The 21,940-nt window shown below is 39.8% G+C and overlaps 1 protein-coding gene and 1 pseudogene across 4 annotated transcripts in view; one reads left to right on the plus strand and one right to left on the minus strand.

Annotated features, from left to right (window-relative positions):
• INO80D (INO80 complex subunit D) overlaps window positions 1-21,940 on the minus strand; it is an 84,833-nt gene that overhangs the window by 21,054 nt on the left and 41,839 nt on the right. For all 4 annotated transcript variants that reach the window (XM_017536878.2, XM_017536879.2, XM_017536881.2 and 1 more), the window contains exons 5-6: window positions 18,212-18,320; window positions 2,886-3,110 (exon numbers count right to left, since the gene is read on the minus strand). In XM_017536878.2, coding sequence (XP_017392367.1) covers window positions 2,886-3,110; window positions 18,212-18,320 — 334 coding nt within the window. The remainder of the gene's footprint in view (window positions 1-2,885; window positions 3,111-18,211; window positions 18,321-21,940) is intronic.
• Window positions 12,072-14,301, plus strand: LOC108310132 (annotated as a pseudogene).

Genomic DNA, 21,940 nt, shown 5'->3' on the forward strand with positions numbered 1-21,940 from the left:
AAAGAAAGAAGGCATTACAACTACCAATTGTGTTATTTCCCTAATTTTCTGACATTCAAAGCAAATAACTGTATCATAATATGCTTTAAGTATGTCTATCAGTTGTTTTTAAGTGATGTCTTGTTTCCTTTTACTTCACAAAGAGGCAGTAAAGTGATGAAGAACTGAGAGTAGACAGAATTAGACAGACCTGGTTCTGAATCTCAGCTCTCCCTCTTACTAGCTGTGTGACCATGGGCATGTTACCTGGCCTGATTTAAGCCTCAATTTCCTCACCTGTAAAGCAGAGACAATAAGGTTCCTTGAGCTGGCAGGGTTGTTGGGAGCATAAAAAGATTAAGTACATCTAAACCACTTATATACAGTATATAGTGTTAAACAGTAAACAGTCAGTGGTGGTTAGTCATGACTACAATTATCACCATCATTAGGAATTGACTGCCTCATGCTGCTAAACCCATAAAACTGCCAAAAAAAAAAAAAACAAAAAAAAAAAAAAAAAAAAAAAAAGAAAAAACTCAATTAAAAAAAAAAAAAAAAAAAAAAAAGACAATTCTTAGAAATAACAAAACCTATCCTATTTACATGACTCTATAAAGCACTGCAAACTATTAGGTCTTTACAAGTGTGAGTATGAGGAAAAAAAATCTACTTAACATACTAAGTTCAAGTCAGATATCACGAACAAAAAATATTTTGAGTTGTTTGTTTCTAATATCTTTCTCAGGGTTTCAGTGAAATGATTTACGCGTGTTAGGTAAGGGCACACAGAATCTAAATTACATATGAATTTACACAAAATATAAGTAATACTTCAACCTCAGTTATTAATTTCATATAAACTGTAAACACTGTTTATATGTCCATGGTGCTGCCTTAGAACGTGCCTTAATTAGATTTCTGCAAGATTCATCAGGATTATAAGAGTAGGGAAGTGGATCATCATAGAACTAAACAGTTAATTCCTACTAGTTTATCCATGATTTCTTTAATAAGTCATTTACATTAAATTTAGTCCCGTAAAAATAATATACAATTTCAAATAAATAAACCTTTACTATTCTGGCAGCTAGGCCCAAATTCTTAGTCTAGATTTAAATAGAAGGCTCTCTGTATTAATGGAATAACTTTTTTTTCTTTTTTCTTTTTGACATGGAGTTTTGCTCTGTTGCCCAGGCTGGAGTGCAAAGGCATGATCTCGGCTCACTGCAACCCCCGCCGCCTCTAGGGTTCAAGTGATTGTCCTGTCTCAGCCTCCCGAATAGCTGCGATTACAAGTGCCTGCCACCATGCCAGGTTAATTTTTTTGTATTTTTAGTAGAGATGGGGTTTCACCATGTTGGCCAGGCTATTCTTAAACTCCGGCCCTCAGGTGATCCACCTGCCTCAGCCTCCCAAAGTGCTAAGACTACAGGTGTGCACCACCACACCTGGCCCAAAGGGATAATTTTCCTTAAATACTCTAATAAACTGCTCAGCTATCTAACAAGCCTAGTGTACAATACATTCCCTCATTTTCTTTATTATAAACTTGCGAAATAACTATTGGTTTCATTTAAAATTGCCTTATGTTCCAACTTACCAATTACCTCTTAAAATAAATCCAAAGTCAGAATTTCAATAATCCCATGGATAAATTAAGGTAAAAATGGCTGGACATCGTGGCTCACACCTGTAATCCCAGCACTTTGAGAGGCTGAGGCAGGCGGATCACAAGGTCAGGAGTTCGAAAGCAGCCTGGCCAATAGAGTGAAACCCTGTCTTTACTAAAAATACAAAAAAATCAGCCAGGCATGGTGGTAGGCACCTGTAATCCCAGCTACTTGGGAGACTGAGGCAGAAGAATTGTTTGAACCTGGGAGGTGGAGGTTGCAGTGAACCAAGATCACACCACTGCACTCCAGCCCAGGTGACAGTGCAAGACTTGGTCTCAAAGAAAAAAGAAAAAAAAAAAATAAGGTAAAAATGCTGATGTAATTTAGATATCTTTTATTATCCAAATAAGCCCAACAAAACAAAGGAAATTACCAAAACTTTTTCATGTCTTTAATATTTAAAAAATCTACTACAGGATTCCCTTTGATATGCCTTATAGCATCCCCCATAAATGATGATGTTTCCAACCAAACAACATAATCACTGTAGGACTGTGGGCTGCAAGATAATTAATTTGGGTTCAATGGCTTATTCCACTTACTCATCAATAAATATGACAAAGTTATTTTTTAGGAAAGACTAACATCATTCTGATTTTATTTGATTTTATTTTTTGAGGGAGACTCCCTCTGTCATCCTCATCTCTACAAAAAAAAAAAAAAAAAATTGTTTTAATTAGCTGGGTAATGTTTCACATGCGTATAGTCCCAGCTACTCAGGAGGCTAAGCTGGGAGGATCATTTGAGCCCAGGAGTTTGAGACTGCAGTGAGCTATGATCACACAACTGCACTCCAGCCTGGGCGACAGGGCAAGACCTTGTCTCTAAAAACAAAAAACAACACAGAAAAGAAACTAAAATAACACAAGTAAATAAACATGAAATACTACTTTTGCAGTTAAAAAACTATAACTGTTACTTGTAAATAACATAAAATTTCTAAGCACAGTAGTTTTCTTTTAAGCCAGGTAACCTTCTCAAATCTTCAATGAATAAATTCTAATCAAATTTCAGCAAAATTTTAGTAATGCTTTACTTTCACTGTTAGGTCATGGTAATATTATTTTGCCACCTGTAGAACTTTAACAAAGCAAGAAAACCAAAACACAATGCTTTAATATTTGGGACTTAGTGGCTATCTCCCCTTGTGCTCCAACTATCCTCTCACAAAATAAAGAAAACAAACTGAGATGAGCCCCTTAGGAATAGGTAGCTGTGCACGGCTCTAACCTGGTTCCGCTGCATGCAGCTCTCCGCAGTTCTTGTATTAACTGACCAGTGCATTCTGGTTCTTTACTGGCCGCCTGCAGCAAAGCTTTCCTAAACGTATGCCGGCATTTCTTTTGACGAGCTTCTGCCCGCTCCAGGCGGCAGAGGTGCTTATATTTCTGCTGAAAGTAAGTGCAAAGTTGGGTCACCCTGGAGCTCCTACTCTCCGCATCATCATCATCTGACCTGGAAAGTGCAGGGAGAGAAATGAAAAACTGATTACACATTAGGTTCATTTTAGGCAGGGGAAAAGAGAATTATGAAGTGTGGCACAGGTTTAAAACTTTTGTGGCATGTAAACAGGTACTTAACACAATTAGAGTAAGAGAATTCCAGTAGAACTAAAAATAAGTGCAGTATTTCAACAATAAGGATAGGGTTAATCCAGTGTTTTCAGAAACAGCTTGGTATCATTAGACACTTAATATATGAGTGTCTTCTAAATTTTAAGTGACTAGAGACTCTTGAGAAAAAAATTCATTTTTTTCCCTTTACTTACAAAAACTCTGAGTAAATGACATGACAGTTATAAGGAAACACACAGCATAATTTCATAAAAGAAGGTCTTACCAGAAATCAAGTAGCGAATCCTAACAGTTTACTATCTAAGAGCTGCCCTTTTAAACATTCTGGTTTTTAAATACCTTTTTCTTGCTAAGTGCCTAGAGAATTTTGGTTGTAGGGATCACATTAATTCTACCAGGTATTTTTTTTAAACTATGGAATTATCCTAAACAGCATTTACTAAATCAGAGATTAGATACAGGATTTTCCATCACATGCTAATAATGTGATTGATTGGTGTCCTGGCTGAAAGGCTATGTGGAAATGATGCTGAGGGAACATCTAAGCTCAACAAGAAAGGGTGCTGAGCTTAGTTAGCAATATCTACCGCCAGAGAGGTTTAAAAGGCCACTTTTCCATGGAACAAATGTGATCTTACTTTTTACCATTAGGAATACTGCATACTGGACTTGAAAACTGACCTGTTATTTTAGCTTCTTTCTCTTCTATCTTCAGTAAATACCACACATGTGACACCGTGGACTACATATTAACTTACTAATCTTCTGCTATTCATTGCTTGGTTTCTCTTAAGTGGTATTATTATTCTTTTCTTCAGCATAGCCTATAACAGTCTACTGTATAAGCTTCTTTTTTTTTTTTTTGAGATGAAGTTTTGCTCTTGTTGCCCAGGCTGGAGTGCAATGGCGTGATCTTGGCTCACCACAACCTCCATTTCCTGGGTTCAAGCAATTCTCCTGCCTCAGCCTCCCGAGTAGCTGCGATTACAGGCATGTGCCACCACGACTGGCTAATTTTGTATTTTTAGTAGAGACAGGGTTTCTCCATGTTAGTCAGGCTGGTCTCTATCTCCGGACCTCAGATGATCCGCCTGCCTCAGCCTCCCAAAGTGCTGGAATTACAGGTGTGAGCCACCGTGCCTAGCTAAACTTCTATTTAGTACTTCTCCTAAGAAGCGTATTCTCATCAGTATACTTTTTACTACAGATCTACAAATGGAAGGATTTTACTTCAATCTTTTCATTTATTCAACATTCAACATTTACTGTGTATCTATTATGCTGAGCACTACAGAAGAGAGACCAATGTTTCAGAGTTTATAATGCAATTTAGACAAGACACTTCCCAGAAGTTAAAACAATCCAAGAAAGAATAAAATCAGTGGCTGGGCGCTGTGGCTCATGCCTCTAATCCCACCACTTTAGGAGGCCGAAGCAGGAGGATTACCTGAGATCAGGAGTTCAATACCAGCCAGGCCAACATGGTAAAACCCCGTGTCTACTAAAACTACAAAAATTAGCTGGGCATGGTGGCACACACCTATAATCCCAGCTACTTGGAAGGCTGAGGCAAAAGAATTGCTTAAGCCCAGGAGACGGCTGAGTTGATGCCACTGCACCCCAGCCTGGCCAAGACAGTGGGACTCTGTCTCAAAAAACAAACAAACAAAAAGAATAAAATCAGTAACTACTTTTATAAGTTAATTAGTGGGGCAGGTGGGCCAATGATTCAAATATCTGACCACGAATAAGAAAAATCTGGGAACATTTAAAAGTTTCAGATTCCTAGGACCTACGCCAAGTCTACTGAACCAGAATCTCAATGGTATAGGGCCCAGGATTCTTCATTTTGAATTTTTCCCTGACCTCTGACGGCCGGTCTACGCTTGGGAGTTCTCACAGAGCTAGCAAGTTTGATAAATACCTTTCACACAAGATAGAGGATAGTAAAGTACCACAACAGAGGTCTAGGTATGGTGTTACTGAAGTTCACTGGGAAGACAGCTGGAAGGGCCGGGCATGGTGGGTCACACCTATAATCCCAGCACTTTGAGAGGCCAAGGTGGGCAGATCACTTGAGGTCAAGAGTTCGACCAATATGGCAAAATCCTGTCTCTACTAAAAATAAAAAAGTTCCTAGGTGTGATGGTGCATTCCTGTAACCCCAGCTACTGGGGAGGCTGAAGCAGGAGAATCATTAGAACCTGGGAGGCAGAGGTTGCAGTAAGCTGAGGTCGCAGCAGTACACTCCACCCTAGGTGACAGAGCAAAACTTTGTCTCAGAAAAAAAAAAAAAAGACTGCTGGAAGGAAAGAAAGGCTTTGCAGAGGAGATGACAGCAGAAATGAGCCCTGAAGAACGAGGACCTCACACAAATAGAACACGTAATCCAAGATAAAGAGATAGGACGGTGAACAGCAAGAATGTAAGTAACTTGGTTTGGCTAAGGTATTGGGTCTGTAAGGGAATAATGATAGGTAAGTTTAGCTTTCTAAACCTAAATGTCAAATTAAAGAGTTTAACCTTTATTCCACAGGCAAGGCAGAAGCCTCGTAATTTTTTAAATTTTGCAATCCTAACTGCTAAGCTTTGTAATTGTTAAGAAAATACAGTAACAGAAGTGTGCCATGGCAATGATTACAGTCAGCAGCAGATATAAAATAAACACAGAAAGAGAGAGAGGAAGATGGTTAAAAAATTACTGTAAAACTCCAGGTTAAGAGATAACAAGGATCCATGCTAGGATGGAAGGGGCAGGACTGGAGAGCATGAAGCAATCTGCATGTATAAAAGACAAGCTTTGTCAGCTAGCAAGGACCAGGGAAAGGACAATAAGCAGGCAGCAGTTTCCACTAAGGAAGACTGGAGAAGGACAGTAGCATCATGTATAAAGCAAAGAACTAAAAATACAAAAAAATTAGCCATGCCTGTAGTCCCAGCTACTTGGGAGGTTGAGGCAGGAGAATTGCTTGAACCCAGGAGGCAAAGATTGCAGTGAGCCAAGATCACGCCACTGCACTCCAGCCTGGGCAACAGACTCCAGTCTCAAAAAACAAACAAAGCAAGACATATAAGAGTCATTAACGTAAGAGAAATAACTCACTTTGGCGCCTCAATATAAAGGATTAGAAAGTCAATGGCTCAATGGCTTTGAATCTACATAACTAGAAAACTGGATGTCTCATTCATAGAAAAAGCAAATGGAGAGGAAGGGCAGGTCTTAAAGGGAAGGTAAAGCTTGGGTGAATAATCAGTTGCCAAAATCTGCACCTCCATCACCACTATCACTACCTCAGTGTCCCCTGGCTCCAGTCCCACTCTTAGGCTCTTAGGACAGCACTGCGACCACTGCCTGGCCCTGCCTGCCTCCTGTGCTGCACACCCCTCATGCAGTAGGCCCAGATGGCACTTTACTGCTAGGACTGGCTTAAAATAGAGAAGATACTGGTGATCACCATGGCAATGCGATGCAGGACTGGATTGCATCTCTGACTTGGACTGACAGAGCAGAGTGCAGAGGCTTGCATCGTGAATTTTAGCTCCAAAACAATTGCAAAAACAAACAGGAATCCCAAGAGGACCCACAGACCCTCTGAAGGAAGTAGACTGCTCCTGCAAGACCCGAAAGACATCCCAAATACTGTAAGTGCCCAAAGTATTTGGGAACTGGGAAAGGGAAATCCTCCATTCCCGAACAGACACCCGAGCTGGGGAAACTGAAGGTCTAGTTTGTAGGAGTTTCCAATCTTACCTGGAGCTGAGTCAATTTAGAGAGCCGAGCGAATTACAAGGGTAGAGGAAGAAGAAGGAAAGGCTCTAAGAGCTCACTGGGTCCCTTAGCAGGCTATTCCTACCTGGCATCACAGGGATCTTTCAGAAGAGCAGCCAGAGGCATGGGGAAAATGCCACAGAGAGAAGAAAATCTCCAGCTGAACTTTTGTAACATATTTGAACCTGGCAAGAACCCTCATGGCCAGAACTTGGGGGAGGGCACAAATCCCACATGCAGACTCCACAGGTGGGGAAAGAACCAAAGCCCTTCTCTTTTGCAGCTAGGAGGCAGGTAGCCTGGGGAAAGTTCTCAAGCCCTGCTTGCCGACTGTCTGGAAACAGACATGGGGCTGTTAGGCAGGGCATGGTGGAAGTGAGGCTGGCCCTTTGGATTGGATGGGAGCTGGGTGAGGCCTATGACTGCCGGCTTTCCTCTACTTCCCTGACAACCTGCATGATTCAGCAGAGGCAGCCATAATACTCCTAGGTATACAACTCCACTGACATGGGAACTTGCGCCTATACACACTGTCATCAGGTTATCCAAAGTTAAGACAAAGGAAAGAATCTTTTTTTTTTTTTTTTTTGAGACGGAGTTTCGCTCTTGTTACCCAGGCTGGAGTGCAATGGCGCGATCTCGGCTCACCGCAACCTCCGTCTCCTGGGTTCAGGCAATTCTCCTGCCTCAGCCTCCTGAGTAGCTGGGATTACAGGCACGCGCCACCATGCCCAGCTAATTTTTTTTGTAGTTTTAGTAGAGACGGGGTTTCACCATGTTGACCAGGATGGTCTCGATCTCTTGACCTCGTGATCCACCCGCCTCGGCCTCCCAAAGTGCTGGGATTACAGGCTTGAGCCACCGCGCCCGGCAGACAAAGGAAAGAATCTTAAGAGCTGTGAGACAGAAGCACTAGGTAACCTGCCTAACATCACAGGGATCTTTGAACCCAAGATTAACAGCAGATTTCTCAATAGAAACCCTACAAGCTAGAAGGGACTGGGGCCCTTTCTTCAACCTCCTTAAACAAAGCAATTATCAGCCAAGAATTTTGTATCCAGCAAAACTAAGCATCATATATGAAAGAATGATAGTCTTTTCAGACAAACAAATGCCAAGAGAATTTGCCATTACCAAACTACCACTACAAGAACTGCTAAAAGAAGCTCTAAATCTTGAAACAAATTCTGGAAACACATCAGAACAGAACCTCTTTAAAGCATAAATCACACAGGACCTATAAAACAAAAATACAAGTTAGAAAGCAAAAACCAAAAACGAAAGTACATAGGCAACGAAGAGCAAAATGAAGGCAATGGTACCTCACATTTCAATACTAACATTGAATGCAAATGACCTAAATGCCCTACTTAAAAGATTCAGAAGCACAGAATGGATAAGAACTCACCCACCAACTATCTGCTGCCTTTGGGAGACTCACCTAACATATAAGGACTCACATAAACTTAAAGTAAAGATGCAGAAAAAGGCATTTCGTGCAAATGGACACCAAAAGCAAACTGAGGTAGCTATTCTTATATCAGACAAAACAAACTTTAAAGCAACAGCAGTTAAAAGAGACAAAGAGGGACATTATATAATGGTAAAAGGTCTTGTCCAACAACCACAAAATACACATTCTATTCAACAGCGCAGGGAGCTTCCTCCAAGATAGACCACATGCTAGGTCACAAAATGAGCCTCAATAAATTTAAGCAAATCGAAATCATATCAAGCACTCTCTCAGACTACAGTGGAATAAAACTGGAAATCAACTCCAAAAGGAACCTTCAAAATCATGCAAATATGTGGAAATTAAATAACCTGCTCCTGAAAGAGCATTGGGTCAAAAACGAAATAAGATGGACATTTAAAGTTTCTTCAAATTGAATGATAATAATGACACAACCTCTCGAATACAGTAAAGGCAGTGCTAAGAGAAAAGTTCATAGCCCTAAACGCCTACATCAAAAAGACTGAAAAAGCACAAACGGACATTCTAAGGTCATACCTCAAGGAACTGGAGAAACAAGAACAAACTAAACCCAAACCTAGCAGAAGAAAGGAAATAAACAATATCAGAGCAGAAATAAATGAAACTGAAACAACAACCAAAAAAAAAATACAAAAGATAAATGAAACAAAAAGCTGGTTCTTTGAAAAGATAAATAAAATTGATAGAATATTAGTAAGATTAACCAAGAAAAGAAGAGAGAAAATCCAAATAACCTCACTAAAAAACGAAACAGGAGATATTACAACTGACACCAATGAAATATAAAAGGTCATTCAAGGCTAATATGAACACCTTTACATACATAAACTAGAAAATCTAGAAGAGATGGATAAATTCCTGGAAAAATACAACCCTCCTAGCCTAAATCAAGAAGAATTAGATACCCTGAACAGACCAATACAAGCAGCGAGACTGAAGTGGTAATTTTTAAATTACCAACAAAAAACAGTCCAGGACCAGACGGATTCACAGCAGACTTCTACCAGACATTCAAAGAAGAATTGGTACCAATCTTTTTGACACTATCTCACAAGATAGAGAAAGAAGGAACCCTCCCTAATTCATTCTATGAAGCCAGCTTCACCTTAATACCAAAACTAGGACATAACCAAAAAAGAAAACAGACCAATATCCCTGATGAACATAGATGCTAACATTTTTAAGAAAATACTAGCTAACCAAATTCAACAACATATCAAAAAGATAATTCACCATGATCAAGTGGGTTTCACACAAGGGATGCAGGGATGGTTTAACATCCGCAAGTCAATAAATGTGATACACCACATAAACAGAATTAAAAACAAAAATCACATGATCATCTCAATAGATGCAGAAAAAGCATTTGACAAAATCTAGCATCGATTTATGATTAAAACTCTCAGCAAAATCAGTATACAAGAGACATACCTCAATGTAATAAAAGCCATCTATGAAAAACCCACAGCCAACGTAATACTAAATGGGGAAAAGTTGAAAGCATTCCCTCTGAGAACTGGAACAAGACAAGGATGCCCACTCTCACACTCCTCTACAGCAAAATACTGGAAGTCCTAGCCAGAGCAATTAGATAAGAGAAAGAAATAAAGGGTACCCAAATCAGTAAAGAGGAAGTCAAACTGTCACTGTTTGCTGATGATCTGATCATTTACCCTCAAAAACCATTAAGACTCCTCCAAAAAGTTCCCAGAACTGATAAAAGAATTCAGCAAAGTATCAGGATACAAGATTAATATACACCAATCGGTAGCTCTTCTCTATACGAACAGCAACCAAGTGGAGAATCAAATCAAGAACTCAAACCCCACCTCTTTTTGTTTTTGTTTTTGAGATGGAGTCTTGCTCTGTTGCCAGGCTGGAATGCAGTAGTGTGATCTGAGCTCACTCCACCTCCTGGGTTCAAGCGATTCCCCTGTCTCAGCCTCCCAAGTAGTTGGAAATACAGACAAGTACCACCACACCAGGCTAATTTTTTGTATTTTAGTAGAGACAAGGTTTCACCATGTTGGTCAGGATGATCTTGATTTCCTGACCTTGTGATCCACCTGCCTTGGCATCCCAAAGTGCTGGGATTATAAGCGTGAGCCACTGCGCCTGGCCTGAACCCCTTTTACTATAGCTGCCAAAAAAAAAAAAAAAAACTTGGGAATATACCTTACAAATAAGGCAAAAGACCTCTACAAGGAAAACTACAAAACACTGCTAAAAGAAACCATGGATGACACAAACAAATGGAAACACATCCCATGCTCATGGATGGGTTGAATCAATATTGCGAAAATGACCATACTGTCCAAAAAAATTAGTAAATAAATAAATAAATGCCAGGCACCATGGCTCATGCTTGTAATCCCAGTACTTTGGGAGGCTGAGGCAGGCGGATCACAAGGTCAGAAGTTTGAGACCAGCCTGGCCAACATATTGAAACCCTGTCTCTACTTAAAATACAAAACTTAGCGAATCATGGTGGCAGGTGCCTGTAGTCCCAGCTACTCAGGAGGCTGAGGCAGAAAAATCACCTGAACCTGGGAGGTGGAAGTTGCAGTGAGCCAAGATCGTGCCACTTGCACTCCAGCCCAAGTGACAGAACGAAACTCCATCTCAAAAAAAAAAAAAAGAAGAAAATGACCATACTGCCAGAAGCAATCTACAAATTTAACACAATCCCCACCAAAATACCACCATCATTCTTCACAGAATTAGAAAAAAACAATTCTAAAATTCATATGGAATCAAAAAAGAGCCCACAGAGCCAACACAAGACTAAGCAAAAAGAACAAATCTGGAGGCAGCACACTACCCAATTTCAAACTATACTATAAGGCCATAGTAACCAAAACAGCACGGTACTGGTATAAAAATAGGCACATAGACCAATGGAAAAGAATACAGAACAAGCACAAATAAACTCAAATACCCACGGCCAAGTAATCTTTGACAAAGCAAACAGAAACATACAGTGAGGAAAGAATACCCTTTTCAACAAATTGTGCTGGGATAATCGGCTAGCCACATGTAGGAAAATGAAACTGGTTCCTCATCTCTCACCTTACATAAAAATCAACTCAAGATTGATTAAGGACTTAAATCTAACATCTGAAACTATTAAAACTGTAGAAGATAACATTGGAAAAAGCCTTCTAGACACTGGCTTAGGCAATGAGTTCATGACCAAGAACCCAAAAGCAAATGCAATAAAAACAAAGATAAACAGCTGAGACATAATTAAAGTGCTTTGCACATCAAAAAAAACACAGTCAGCAGAGTAAACAGACAACAACAGAGTGGGAGAAACTCTTCACAATCTATACATCTGACAAAGGACTAATATCCAGAATCCACAACGATCTCAAACAAATCACTAAGGAAAAAACAAACAAACCCATTAAAAAGTGGGCTAAGGACATGAATACACAATTCTCAAAAGAAGATAAACAAATGGCCAGCAAACATATGAAAAAATGCTCAACATCACTAATTGCAAAACTGATTTGCAGAGAAATGCAAATCAAAACCACAATACTATACCATCTTACTCCTGCAAGAATGGCCATAATACCCGCTACTCAGGAAGCTGAGGCAGGAGAACCGCTTGAACTCAGGTAGTTTAGTGAGCCTAAATCACGCCACTGCACTCCAGCCTGGATGACAGAGTAAGACTCTTGTCTCAAAAATAAAAAAAAAGCCCAGGACCAGATGGCTTCACTAGTGAATTATACTAAAACATTTAAATAAGAATTAATATGTTAGATGTAAATGCAGTTAACAGCCTTCCTTCCTTTCTGATGTAGCCCTCAGTGGTTGCTGTCAAAATGGGCAACTGCATGAAACCTGGGAAAGTGGTGCTGCTGCTGGTCCTGGCCACACTACTCTGGCTGGACACAAAGCTGTCATCGTGAACAATACCTCAGGCTGGCCCTACATCCAGGCTCTGGTGGTTGGAGTTGATCACTATCCCCACAAAGTGACAGCTGCCATGGGCGAAAACAAGATTACCAAGAGGTCAAAGATCGAGTCTTTTGTGAAGGTTTATAACTACAATCATCTTACACCTACGACGTACTCTGTGGATAGCCCCTTACACAAAACTGTCATCGACAAGGATGACAAGGATCTTCAGAGATCCTGCTCTTCAACACAAGGCCCTATGGGAGGCCAAGGTCAAGTTCAAAGAGAGATACAAGATGGGCAAGAACAAGCGGTTCTTCCAGAAGCTACAGTTTTCAATGTTTTGTTTCTGTCTCAAAAATTAAATAAATGCAGTAATACAAATGATAACATTAAATTCAATTGGTCTAAACACTCCAAATAAAAAGCAGACACTGTCAGAGTAGATAAATTAAATGAGTAGCAATGAAAGGACACTGTTATAGGTTCTTACACGTGAGGCGGTTTAACACTTGAAGGCAGACTGTAGTAATTAAAGATGTACAATATAAACCCTACAACAACCACTACAAAAACAAAGCATACAAATACAGCTAATAAGCTATGAAAAGAGATAAAATACAATCATAAAAAATAATTTTAAAAGTGAGAAAACAAAGAATAGATGTGACAAATACAAAAGACAGTAAATTTAAACCCAATAATATCAATATCATATTAAATTTAAGTTGTCTAAATACTCCGAATAAAAAGTAGAGACTGTCAGAGGAGATAGAAAAGCAAGACCCAGTAATACAATGCCAATAAGAAACTCACTTTAAATATAAAGACACAACAGGTTAAAAGCAAAAGGACTGAAAAAGATGCCAAGCTTTCACTAATCAAAAGAAAGATGAAGTGGCTGTGTTAATGCCACATAAGGAAAGATCTCAGAGCAAACACTGTTACTGGGATATAAAGGGCCATTTTATAACAATAAAGAGGTCACTTCATCAAGAGGACAAAACAATCTTAAACAATTATGCATCTAATAACAGAAATACATAATGTGAGAAATAAACAATGACAGACTCAGAAGGAAAAATAATCAAATTCACTAAGAGAAATTTCAAGATCCTTTTCTCAGTAATTGATATAACAAGTTGACAAACATCATCACAGATGTAGAAAACATGAACAACACTATTAACCAACTTGACCTAATTTACATTTATAGAATACTATATTCAAATGTGGTTTCTGATCACAGAATTGAACTAGAAATCAGTATTTGGGAAACACCAAAATACTCAAATAGTAAATATCAGTTCTAAATAACCCATAGATCAAACAAGAAATCAAAACGGATATTACAAAGTATTTTGGGGCTGGGCACAGTGGCTCATGCCTGTAATCCTAGCATTTAGGGAGGTCAAGATGGGAGGATCACTTGAGCCCAGGAGTTTGAGATCCCATCTTTACAAGAAAAAAAAAAAAAAAATCAGCCATGAGTGGTGGCACATGTGTATGATCTCAGTCACTTAGGAGGCTGACACGGGAGGATCTCTTAAGCCAGGAGGTCAAGGCTGCGGTGAGCCATAATCATGCCACTGAACTCCAGCCTGGGCGACAGAGTGAAACCTTGTCTCAAAAAAAAGGACTTTGAACTGAATAACAATGAATGTCTTATCAAAATCTGTGGGACACAGCTATAACCAGTGCTTAGAGGAAATGTAAAACGAGGAGTCAATATTAGAAAACAAGAAAGATCTCAGACAACTGATTTAAACTGTCACCTTAAAAACTACAAAAAGACAAGCAAATTAAACCCAAAACAAGCAGAAGGAAATAACAGGAATTATAACACAAAGCAATGAAATTAAAAATATAAAAATAAAGAGAATCAAAGAAACCAAAAGCAAGATTAAAAGGTGGCTCATGTCTGTAATCCCAGCACTTTGGGAGGCTGAGGCAGGTGGATCCCCTGAGGTCAGGAGTTCAAGACTAGCCTGACCAACACGGTGAAACCCCATCTCTACTAAAAATACAAAAATTAGCTGGGCATGGTGATGGGTGCCTGTAGCCTCAGCTACTTGGGAGGCTGAGGCAGGGGAATCACTTGAACTCAGTAGGGAGGGGAGGTTGCAGTGAGCCAAGATCACGCCATTGCACGCCAGCCTGGATGACAGAGTGAGACTCCATTTCAAAAAAAAAAAAAAAAAAAATCCTTTAGGGACAGGTATAGCGGCTCATGCCTGTAATCCCTATACTTTAGAAGGTCAAGGCAGGAGGACTCCTTGAAGCAAGAAGTTTGAGGCCAGCCTTGGCAACACAGTTAAGACCCTATCTCTACAAAAATTTTAAAATGGTGGCCTGCACTTGTAGTCCCAGCTACTCAGGAGGCTAAGGCAAGAGGATCACTTGAGCCCAGGAAGTCGAGGCTGCAGTGAGCTATGATCTAGCCACTGTGCTCCAGCCTGGGTGATAGGGTAAGACCCTGACTCAAAACAAACAAACAAAAAAATTCCTTAAGGTGTCATCCTGGATTAGCAAGAAAACTCACAAAGAGGTTCTTTAGACACAAACTTGGTGGCCAGATCACTGTCACTTTTTCTTTCAAAAACTCAATGACCTCACTAAAGCATTTGAAATGGCAATATCCTCTTGAAAATATAATGAATAGCCTAGGTAGGGCCAATTTTCTTTCTTTTTTTCTTTACTTTTCTTCTTCTTCTTTTTTTTTTTTTTTTGAGATGGAGTCTTGCTCTGTCGCCCAGGCTGGAGTGCAGTGGTGCAATCTCAGCTCATTGCAACCTCCGCCTCCTAGGTTCAAGCAATTCTCCTGCGTCAGCCTCCTGAGTAGCTCAGATTATAGGTGTGCCACCACCACACCCGGCTAATTTTTGTATTTTTAGTAGAGACGGGATTTCACCTTGTTGTTCATGCTGGTCTCAAACTCCTGACCTTGTGATCCACCAGCCTTGGCCTCCCCAAGTGCTGAGATTATAGGCGTTAGCCACCGCACCGAGCCAGTTAGGGCCAGTTTTCTACAGCTTGCCATTTTCCACTACACTTAAACACAGCAAGGTACAATAAATGATAGGTAGCTTCAACAAGAAATTAGAATAAAGATGGAAGTTTAAAATACAGTACAGGTCAGGCATGGTGGCTCATGCTTATAATCCCAACATTTTGGGACGCCTAAGCAGGAGGATCCCTAGAGACCAGGAGTTTGAGCCCAACCTGGCAAGAGTCCATCTCTACAAAAAATTTTAAAATTAGCCAAACGTGGTGGTATAGTAGTTCCAACTACTTGGGAGGCTATGGTGGGAGGATGGCTTGAGCCTGGCAGTTCAAGACTGCAGTGAGCTGTGATCATGTCACTGTACTCTTCCCTGGGCAACAGAGCAAAACTCCTGTTTCAAAAATTTAATTAATTAATTAATTAATTAATTAAAATACAGGACAGCGATTCCTCTTAGAGGGCAGAGTGGCAGATACAAATGTGGAATTATAGACACAGACAGGTGGGTAAACCGATTCGATCTCTGTTTTACCCAACATTAAAAATATAGAGTGCTCTGTGACTGGAGCATTGTAAGAGCCCAACAAAAATGTGCTGAATAAGTAAGACAAATGTATGAAATGAAAAATGAATAACTGAGTGAAGGAAAAGAATGAAGGGGAAAAGATGAAAACAACAACAGCTGGGCAAGAAGGATAAATATCTGTTTCAAAAAAGATGGGTGGGGGAGGAAGACAGAGTAAAGGAGAAGAACCAGGAGAGCAGAGCATCGTGGTAGTCAAAGAGGAAGCAAGCTGCAAGAGTGGCCAAGAAAGTAACATGCTACGGAGATAAAGAAAAATGAGGAGGGCCACAAATCTAAAACAATAAAAGAAGTATTTTGATAACTCTGCAAGAATAGAAGGCAGAATAGAATACACATTGTTCCCAATCAATAGCATATACTCTCAATACTGATGTCCAGGTTACCTTGAAAATTAAATTTAAAATGATAATAACCGTTTATTAATAATTTCCCATGTACCAGGTTTTTGCTGGATTTGTAAAATTAACCCAAAATATCACAAGTCAAATTAAGCTGATATGAATTACCGTTAGGAAGTATGACTGATGGTATCTATAACTAAAAAGCTTAAGCTCAACTGACTCTATTGTACTGTATCTGAAAGAATCTGTTAATGGTAAGGAAATAGTCTTGAATGACATATAAAATGGAACCTCAGAGTAAGAAAAAAAGGTGTAACATTCTCCAATACTATCTAAGGGGTAATTGAGGCAGGAACAACTAGATGGGAAATAAATCCCAAGAGTGAGATGCATCATGCTATTATAATTTAAGACACTGACCATTAATAAAATCCAACTAACCTACTTGCTCTAATTCCATGTCCAAATAAGCTTCTGATGATAATTTGCTTCCTGTGTTATTTTGTTCAGTGGCCATTTGTACTACTTGATGATTATACTTCTCATTATGTGTACATTTTAGTGTACAGATTAGACTCTAGGGAATCAGTTCCATAAGCCTAATCACCTCTGGGTATACTAACAAATCACATTTTTAATCCTATAAATTCAAAAACCATCACAGACAGATGGTCTCCCTCTATATTGCTGAATATCTATTCAAACCACAACATTTTAAATAAATAATTAGCTGAGTCAGTGAGTCATTTTTTGGCCCCAAAGACAAGGATCTATCTTGGTATTGTCAAACTGCACCAAGTGAATCTGTACAATGCTAAAAGCAGTCTCCTAAAAAAGTTTGTTTTCTTACTATCATTGAAGTGGATATGCATTCAACTTCTACAGATCTTAGACGAGTGTTTCTTTTCCTAAGACATACATGGGAAAAAAAACTGAAGAGAGCTGTCAGTATACCCAAATAGATTTCCAATTAGGAAGGTACAAAGAAAACACCTCAGGAGATTTATCCTTAAAAAACAAAAAACACTGTGTCACAGTAGAAACAAAGAATGGATCAATGTTGCAGAAGATAGAAGTGAAGTAAAAAAGCACTACTTTAGCTACTGTGCAGACACAGCCAAGGAGATACAGAGAAGCAAGACAGTGGGAATCCACATAGCCCTCCAAGAGACCATGTGCAAGTTTCTCAACTTATGTGGACCTTGCTTTCCTCTTGTGTAAAATGAGGAAATTGGATCAATTAATCTCTAAGGTTCTTTTCAATTCTAAGTTCTATAATAATTAATTCCTTTAATGATGAATGGGACAGGTACAGAAACAAATTTACCAAGAAAATTTAAGAGTAGCTTTGCTCAAACAATATAGCACATTTCTTCCCAAGTGGAATCTATTTTACCTCCAATTTCCTGGAGTGAAGTCTATTTAACTTCCAACTTTTTGAACCTTTATTTTACAATAAAACTATATCTAATAACATATAAAAATCAGCATATATAGGGGGAAATATCAACCTGCTACAGCAGTCATTCAAGAATAAAAATTGGGCCAGGAGTGGTAGCTCACGCCTATAATCCCAGCCCTTTTGGGAGGTCTTGGCGGACAGATCACTTGAGATCAGGAGTTTGAAACCAGCCTGGCCAACATGGTGAAACCTGATCTGTACTAAAAATATAAAAATATTACTCAGGCACGGTGGTGGGTGCCTGTAATCCCAGCTACTCAGGAGGCTAAAAAGGAGAATTGCTTGAACCTGGGAGGCCGAGGTTGCAGTGAGCTGAGACCACACCACTGCACTCCAGCCTAGGCGACAGAGTGAGACTCCATCTCAAAAAAAAAAAAAAAAAGAAAAAAAGAATAAAAATAGAACAGAAGACTTACGCATGTCTTTCATATCTAAGGGTTTCCCGGATGGACCATGCAACCTGGTAGGGTGAGGCCTGCTCTGAGTCCTCCGGTTCCTCTCCACTCTCTTCAGACCAGTCCAACCCTGGGGTAAACAGGAGATATTGCAAGTTAGAAAAAATTACTGTTATTCAAAATTTAAATTAAAAAGCTACACAAAATAACATAACCCAACACACCCATAGCAAGTACCATCATGGTGTGAATAAATGCCTCCTGATTAATCTCATTTCTGTTCATACAAAGATATTAATAATGAATGTATGATGCACAATAGGGTTTTTTAAATGACATGACAACAAAAAGCCTAAGCTATATTCTACAGACGAACTTGTTTTGTCAGACACTTCACTAATAGGGTAGAAATAACAAAAGCAAAGACAGAGTTCAGGTCACAAAAAAGGTAGAATTTCTTTCTTTTTTTTCACTGGGGTTTTGCCCTGTCACCCAGGCTGGAATGAGTGGCACAATCTCAGCTTACTGCAACCTCTGCTTCCTGGGTTTAAGTGATTCTCATGCCTCATCCTCCCGAATAGCTGGGATTACAGGTGCCCGCCACCATACACAGTTAATTTTTGTATTTTTAGTAGAGACAGGGTTTTTCCATGTTGGCCAGGCTTGTCTTGAACTTCTGACATTAAATGATCCACCCCCCGCCCTGGCCTCCCAAAGTGCCGGGATTACAGGTGTGAGCCACTGCGTCCGGCCAGAATTTCTTTAAGTATTAAAACTTCATACACTAAAATGATGTCAGAAAAACATAAAATATATTCAAGAGGGTGAAAAAAGCAGCTCAACACATGTTCAGGCAGGAAAAAGGTCAATACCTGCTTCTGAATGGCTTTATAAAAACAACAAAAAAAAGAAAAAGGTCAAAAAGTAGAGACAGAGTCACCCTACATTTCAACAAAGAAGGGCCCTACGATAAAGTCTCAAAGGCAGAAACACTCCATCCCCCACTCCCAAACGATTCTTTAGTTCTTACCTTCTACAGGAAAATGGAAGGGTGGGATGGTCACGTTCTATTACTAATGAGATTTGGGATTTCTTTCAATTATTTTAAACAAAAGCTGTCAGATTTTGTGCTCCACTATATAAAACAAGGTTAGAAGGAAAGATGGATGAATGCAGTATATATTAATATTTTGTTAAAGGGTCTCACTCTGTTGCCCAGGTTGGAGGGTAGTGGTACAATCTCGGCTCACTACACACTTGACCTCCCGGGCTCAAGTGATCCTCCCACCTCAGCCTTCAGAGTAGCTGGCACTACAGGCAGCACCACCATGCCCAGCTAATCTTTGTATTTTTTGTAGAGATGGGGTTTCACCATGTTGACCAGGCTGCTGTCGAACTCCTGAGCTCAAGTGATCTACCTGCCTTAGCCTCCCAAAGTGCTGCAATTACAGGCATGAGCCACTGTGCACAGCCAAATGCTATAATTTTTAATGATTAAATAATTTTTAACTCCTGACATAAAAGCTTTACCCTTTTAAAAGTCTTGTATCTTGGCCAGGTACACTGGCTCATGCTTGTAATCCCAGCAGTTTGGGAGGCTGGGGAGGGAGGATCGCTTGAGGCAAGGAGTTAGAGATCAGACTGGGTAACAAAGCCTAGACACCGACTCTACAAAAAACTTAAAAATTAGCCAGCCAGAGTGGTACATGCCTGCAGTCCCAACTACTCAGGAGACTGAAGCAGGAGGATCAATTGACCCTTGAGGCCACAGTGAGCCATAATCATGCCACTGCACTTCAGCCTGGTGACAGAGCAAGGCCCTATCTCTAAAAGTTAAAAAAAATTTTTTTTTAATTTTTATATCTTGAAGAGGTCTTGATAAAGACTGACGTTGCACAGACAGCCTAAAGTGTAACAGTATGTGGGACTATATAAGTTTAATATATTCATACCTCTATGAAACTTACAAGACACCTTGATAACTATTTTATTTACATCTTCCTTCTTGAGAACCTCAAAAATCAAGAGTATTAGACAGTTACATTAAAAAGGACTTCACGGATTGCTTCCATAGTTTAAATGAGTTTACAAGTGCCAAATAGGGAAATTAAGAAAAGGTTAATTGAAATGCAAATTATAAATGTTTAAGATTAAATAACACATTGCCATTGGCATAAAGAAACTTCAAATCTGTTCCAAGATGACTATCTAAAATGTCAGGTCACCTTTAAAAATGAGCTACTTTCTCTCAACTGAAATAATTAATAATTTGTAGGGGGAAAGGTAAAAAAGCAGTTAAGTGATCACAACAGCATCAACTTCAGTGTGTTTAAAGGTAAGGTCCTCCTAAGTGACATTTAAGTCACCACTAAAAAACAGAGCATGAGTTATCTTTTATTTGTTTCAATAGAATAATTTCTACTCAGACACCTATACTTTCTCTGAGGAAGTCAAGATCTAAGTTATAAAAACTAAGATGGGGCTGGGCGTGGTGGCTCACGCTTATAATCCCAGCACTTTGGGAGGCCAAGGTGGGAGGATCACCTGAGGTCAGGAGTTCAAGATCAGCCTGGCCAACATTGTGAAACCCCATCTCCACAAAAATACCAAAATTAGCCAAGTGGGTACCTGTAATCCCAGCTAATCGGGAGGCTGAAATGGGAGAACAGCTTGAACCCAGGACACAGAGGCTGCAGTGAGCCGAGATTGTGCCACTGTACTCCAACCTGGGTGACAGAATAAGACCCGATCTCATTAAAAAAAAAAACACAACCTAGAAGATGGAAGTGTTTTTCCTGCTGTGGAACTAACTGTCCAATAAAGCAAACCTTTGATCTTGGCTTCATTATCACTCATTTTAATGTAACTAACTGATATACTAACTGATATAACTAGCCTAGACAGGACTATAAAAGCTAATAAGACTGAGTTTTTATTTAAGTACTCTTTGTTGACATGAATACAGACAATACTTTGTCATAAAAGTGCATTACAATTTTTGGTTTCTCCAAAATAACCTTTGTTTTGAGAGCTTAAGCCTCTGAAATGTTTGCATTTTTAAAAACTTAAAAGGGTCACTATGTGTGCTGGCTCATGCCTATAAACCCAGCACTCTGGGAGGCCAAGGCAGGTAGATCACCCGAGGTCAGAAGTTCGAGACCAGACTGGCCAACCTGGTGAAACCCCATTTCTACTAAAAATACAAAAAATTAGCCAGGTATAGTGGTATGCGCCTATAATCCCAGCTACTCGGGAGGCTGAGGAAGAAGAATCGTTTGAACCTGGGAGGCAGAGGGTACAGAGCCGAGATCATGTGAGCCGAGATCATGTGAGCCGAGATCACGTCACTGCACTACAGCCTGGGTGACAGAGCAAGACTCCATCTCAGAAAAAGAGAAAAAAAATTTTAAAGGCTGAAAACTTTTTCTGTATGTTTTCATTCTGTTTAAAAGGATTTAAAAAATCAATGGGCATGGTGGCTCACGCCTGTAATCCCAACAATTTGGGAAGCCCAGGCAGGTGAATCACCTGAAGTCAGGAGTTCAAGACCAGCCTGACCAAGATGGAGAAACCCCATCTCTACTAAAAATACAAAATTAGCCAGGTGTGGTGGCGCATGCCTGTAACCCCAGCTACTCGGGAGGCTGAGGCAGAAGAATCGCTTGAACCTGGGAGGCAGAAGTTGCAGTGAGCTGAGATTGCGCCACTGTACTCCAGCCTGGGCAACAAGAGCGAAACTCCGTCTAAAAA

This window comes from Cebus imitator, unplaced genomic scaffold (genome assembly GCF_001604975.1).
Source record: "Cebus imitator isolate Cc_AM_T3 unplaced genomic scaffold, Cebus_imitator-1.0 Scaffold101, whole genome shotgun sequence".
NCBI lineage: Eukaryota > Metazoa > Chordata > Mammalia > Primates > Cebidae > Cebus > Cebus imitator.